Raw genomic sequence first — 4,674 nt, 5'->3', positions numbered from 1 at the left:
AAATGGCAATGATATGAAGAGTCAGATTCCAATATGTGCTCACCCTTTCGCACAATTCGATAAAGGCTTTCCGAGGTAGAATCCATTGTGCCATAGATATAGTCGTACATAGGCATGAAGAGAGAGAAGTTAGTGTGCACTTTGGTGTGGTGCAAAGAATGATACCTGAACAGCACAAATATTGAAGTAAGAAAGCAGAGTATTAAACACACGCAGGCTAGGTGTATGCACGAATAATAGGTGATTGATTAAAAATAAACTTGTAGTGGATAACAGTGTTCCAAGTAAAAATGAAAACCAACTACCTCTTTTCTGCTCCCGTATACTAGGGATAAGAAGGCATTTATAAGTAAAGCAGAAAGGGGTGAGTGCTGATTTGAACAATGGTGGCCAGACGGCTGGAAGTTATTCCAAGCTTATTGGATATGAAACTGGAATACTAGATCTGTTGGACCTATCAAGGACCTGGGGCATTGAAACGTGCTGCGCTGCAGAAGCTAGAGAGCGAGAGTGCTGATGAGGCTTTAGCTTCCCAAGCTCTGCACCATCACACCTACAAACAATGGGGCTCTGCCACTCCCCAATTCATTGACACTAAGGGCACCGCCATCCTGCATGGGTAAATCCCCAATTAAATCGATGCTTGACCGCCTTCATCTTTGACCTCTATTAACCTTTGAGAGGCAGCTCCCACATAGGGCCATGACCCTTTTCTTGATCATGTGTGAGCCCATGTGCCCAAACTATAAGACACATCACAGGCATTCCCGATATGATGCAGCGCTGAAGGTGGCACTACGTTCTTTATGTGGAAACTGGAGCTTGTGTCAGCTGGATGTTATGCTATTTCTTAGAAAGTTAGTGCAGTCCTCACATTGAGCCTTCTTGAACACTAACCACGGGCTCGTGTAGAGGCTAAAGATGATGAGCAATTATTACAGTTTTATTGTTTCTATACCGGTGCTTAACAGCTATAAGAGAAAGTAACTGAAATACACCAAACAAAAAGCAGCTGCTATCTAGTGATAATCACTTGCTTATGAGAGATGATGATTTTTCAGAATTTTTGTTCATATCTTTTGTTTCCAGTGCTTTAAGTTTACAATTCAAAGTGAAGCTTCTCACAATTAATACTGCAATATAAGAAGGAAGTCTACAACATCTTCAAAAACGTCCAAAACAAAACACTCATCTTAGAATTCACCTGGCATCTGTCAAATCTCGCAAAAGAGGAATTGGGATGAAGCAATAAATAAACAACAGACAACAAACATGGCAACTTTATGCTGATAGTTCCTCAAGCTAAGACAACGATTTTTGTCAAACATCTTCGCAGGACCAAAACACAGATCATAAGAGGAAGAAGAACTTACGTTGGGCTGTAAATCAGGTATTTCAAGGGTGGAGCAGCATCCACCATCCAGGTAGGGATAAACTCAAAATTGCAATGACCCCAAGAATTCATAAAATCAATGAACAGGGCATACAAGTAAAAAATCCCAATCGAGGAATGATCCAGCCGTAGTGTGGCTGAAAGTGGCAACCCAAACAGCAAAATGTAGAACAGGAGCTCCAGAAAGGGATGATTGCTGGCTGTGCAAAAAATCAGCAATTTTGAATTAGTGAGTAGGTTTCCAAGAACATGTGAAGATGCAAAAGTTGGTGAATAAGCATAATGCTGCTTTACCGAAGGGACTCACTCAGACTTGTGATGATGAATCACAACTTTTAGCTCACATGGTCTTTTAGTATGCATGGAAGAAGGGTCATTAATAACCACAAGTAGTCCCTCAAAAAAGCATTATGCATCGTACACACAGAGCTGTTCTGTATTTCATCAGCAACTGCTTAATTTTGTACCAATTTTCCCATATGTGTTTGGCATCCTTGCATGTATTGCAAAGTTTATTTACAGGAACATTGTGATCAGATATGAGTGTCCCATTGAGCTGGTTTCACACTAGGGACACATTGCTATCGACTGGCCTCGGTAGAGCTGAAGATGGTAAAGAGGAAATTCAATGTGCCTGTATAGAGAGAGAGCCCCTCTCAAGCAGACCAATATAGAAGAGGATCTGAAAAACTAACCATCGTTTTCCTTCAATGAGGAATGTACCTAAGGGCCAAAAATGCATCGTCATCCTGTTGCCCATAGGGCTGTGAAGGGAGCTGCTTGGATGCATCACATGTGACCTACTTGAGTGCCTCATCCGACTCTTGAAGCATGCTCCCTACATTCTTAACATATTAATGCATTAAATGATAGTTTTGCATTCCAATTGCTAAAATATAGGGAAAAAGGGAAAAACCTACATTACATTTGATAAAAGACATACATGTGATGGGCTGAGTGACAAAGGAAGAGTGATGGTGTTGGTGGTAACGAGTAAAGAGGAAATGGTGGTGCAACGCCCGATGGGCCCAATAATAAATCCACTCAATAGGACCAGCGTGCATTACAATGACAATTGGAATGCCCCACCAATCCCACCATGGCAGCCCTTTTTCTGGAATGCAAAACACAGCTCCTATCCATAAAACATATGAGGTCAAGATCATCATGTTTTCCCTGCATGACAAATCCAACAAAATCATAAAACAAGACCATTCAGGAATATCGATGAATATACGTAGGACCTTACCATGCACCTACATATTAAATTACATGTACAGAAACGTGGCTACTCTCAAAAATTCCAACACTTTCAACCTGATGGAAATCAACAATGCATGCTTGTATAGCTTGAAATATCATTACCAGTTAGCCTCATGGTCGATTTGCTCAAACTTCATACCCTTGGTCACAATTTGGTACTTGCGGGAAAACCAAGGGAGCCGTGACACTGTACCCCATACTTGGAACATGAGGTACCTCAAACCCACAAGTACTAGTATGTGGAAGCATAAATTTCCAACAAGAGGGGACCCTTGTATAACTCCTTTGTACCATGCCCTTGCTGCTATTGGTACGTACAACAAGTACTGCACATAAACACCAAACAGTGAGATATGGTACACACAAACATCCTTAACACTATTGACACACTTTCCCACACAAAAAAGTTCGTTGCGTTTAATCCATACATGTTGATAATAACTAATTTGGTCACCATTACATGCATGCATTCGAGTGCACAACCTTCATCACTAATGTAGAACAAACAGAGAGAAGAGGTCATTGTAACATCCATGAGCAAACGTTAACCTAGGCAATGAGCCAATTAATTATTGTGCTCATGCCCAGAGACATGCAGAGAAAGCTAACGACTCTCTCTCTCTCTCTCTCTCTCTCTCTCTCTCTCTCTCTCTCTCTCTCTCTCTCTCTCCACACACACACACACACCCCACAACCTTGAAGTTTCCCCAGCTCTCCCATGGAAAATAATACAAGAATCCAGGGTTAGAGGCCTTGTTTGTGTCAAGAGCCATGTGTGTGTGTGTGTGTGTGTGTGCGCGCGCGCGCGCGCACATTTACACCAAAAAAAAAAAGTTTGTGTGTGTGCACCTGGGACAGGGCTATAAATACCTGCGTTTGCTGCAATAAGCCGTGTTTGGCAGGCCACCTTTGCCATGCAGCCTGGACGGTTGAAGCTCACAGTGGGCGCAGCGTGCTAGTGCAAGGATGGAACACTACTGCAGCTACACGCTTCTGTCTTCGCCTCTACCACACCTCGAGAGAGAATTACGATTTTTAAATCTTGAAAGCGCTTGTTAACATATTGGGGAGAGAGAGAGAGAGAGAGAGAGGACTATCTAAGACGGACAGTAAATGAAGCCAAGTTGGTGGGATCAACGATGGAGAAGTGCGGACACACAACCAAAGGTGTGCGGGGACATCGGATGTGAACAAGTGAAAGAATCACGATGACTTTCTAAAATAATTAGAACGTAATAAAATCATTAGGTTGAGTTTAAGTAGAATCAATGTTCAAGAAAGGATTGCCTCAGCTTAGCCTTGAGCCAGTTGAAAATGGAGACTACCTGGTTGCAAACCAAGGTAAAGGGAAGAAAAACTGGTGAAATATGTGAGGAAAAAAATCAAATATCTTGCAAATTTTAAATTTATGCTAGTATTTCCAGTTTGCTTCTTTGTGGGAAGGAAACTCAATCAACGGTCGCTTAATAAAAGAGACTTTCCTTAATATTGACTAGAATTAAGTTATAGAATGTAAGAAAAGTCAAGCCATTGGAGGCCGTGAAATGAAATGTGAAATTGAAAAAACTCATTAATATACATGTGTGTATTATGTATCCATATAATTTACTAGAATTATGCAGGTGAAGTTTCACTTTAACATTCGAAAACAATAGAATGCAAAAAAAAGTCAAGACATGTCAAGATATGAAATCAAAGTGAAATAAACATTTAAAGTAAGTCTCCATTATGCACTAAAAACAATGAAAGTCTCCCTAACCCTACACAACACTAAGGTTTCTTTTAGAAAGCAAAAAGCGACCTGCTTTATTACGATGTGAATTCACTTGGGTGTCAACAAGCTGCACATGCCTACGTGGTTAGCTCACCGGGCTCCAACCTTGAGGTGATCGTTCGAATCCTCGATCGTCGTCATCGTTGACTTTTTTCACCCTTCCTCTGCCTCGAGATCTGTGCGCTTCAACCTCGCCCGTCGATCCCACCCCTTTGGGGTCATTCAGACCCCATGACAAATATTG

General features: G+C 41.5%; 1 protein-coding gene across 2 annotated transcripts in view; it reads right to left on the bottom strand.

The window, feature by feature from the left end:
* The window catches only part of LOC147433204 (very-long-chain aldehyde decarbonylase GL1-5-like), a 22,246-nt gene extending 18,562 nt beyond the window's left edge, over positions 1 to 3,684 (bottom strand). The window contains exons 1-5 of one of the 2 annotated variants that reach the window (XM_086492855.1): positions 3,527 to 3,684; positions 2,759 to 2,982; positions 2,337 to 2,569; positions 1,374 to 1,593; positions 44 to 165 (exon numbers count right to left, since the gene is read on the bottom strand). In XM_086492855.1, the coding sequence (XP_086348981.1) occupies positions 44 to 165; positions 1,374 to 1,593; positions 2,337 to 2,569; positions 2,759 to 2,865 (682 nt within the window). In that variant the 5' untranslated portion in view covers positions 2,866 to 2,982; positions 3,527 to 3,684. Of the gene's footprint in view, positions 1 to 43; positions 166 to 1,373; positions 1,594 to 2,336; positions 2,570 to 2,758; positions 2,983 to 3,351; positions 3,504 to 3,526 lie in introns of those variants that run through there. The other variant, XM_086492854.1, reaches the window with a different exon arrangement.
* Positions 3,685 to 4,674: the final 990 nt, after the last annotated feature.

This window comes from Adiantum capillus-veneris, chromosome 20, assembly GCF_014529385.1.
Source record: "Adiantum capillus-veneris isolate H3 chromosome 20, ASM1452938v2, whole genome shotgun sequence".
NCBI lineage: Eukaryota > Viridiplantae > Streptophyta > Polypodiopsida > Polypodiales > Pteridaceae > Adiantum > Adiantum capillus-veneris.
This window is presented reverse-complemented; position numbering and strand designations above follow the sequence as displayed.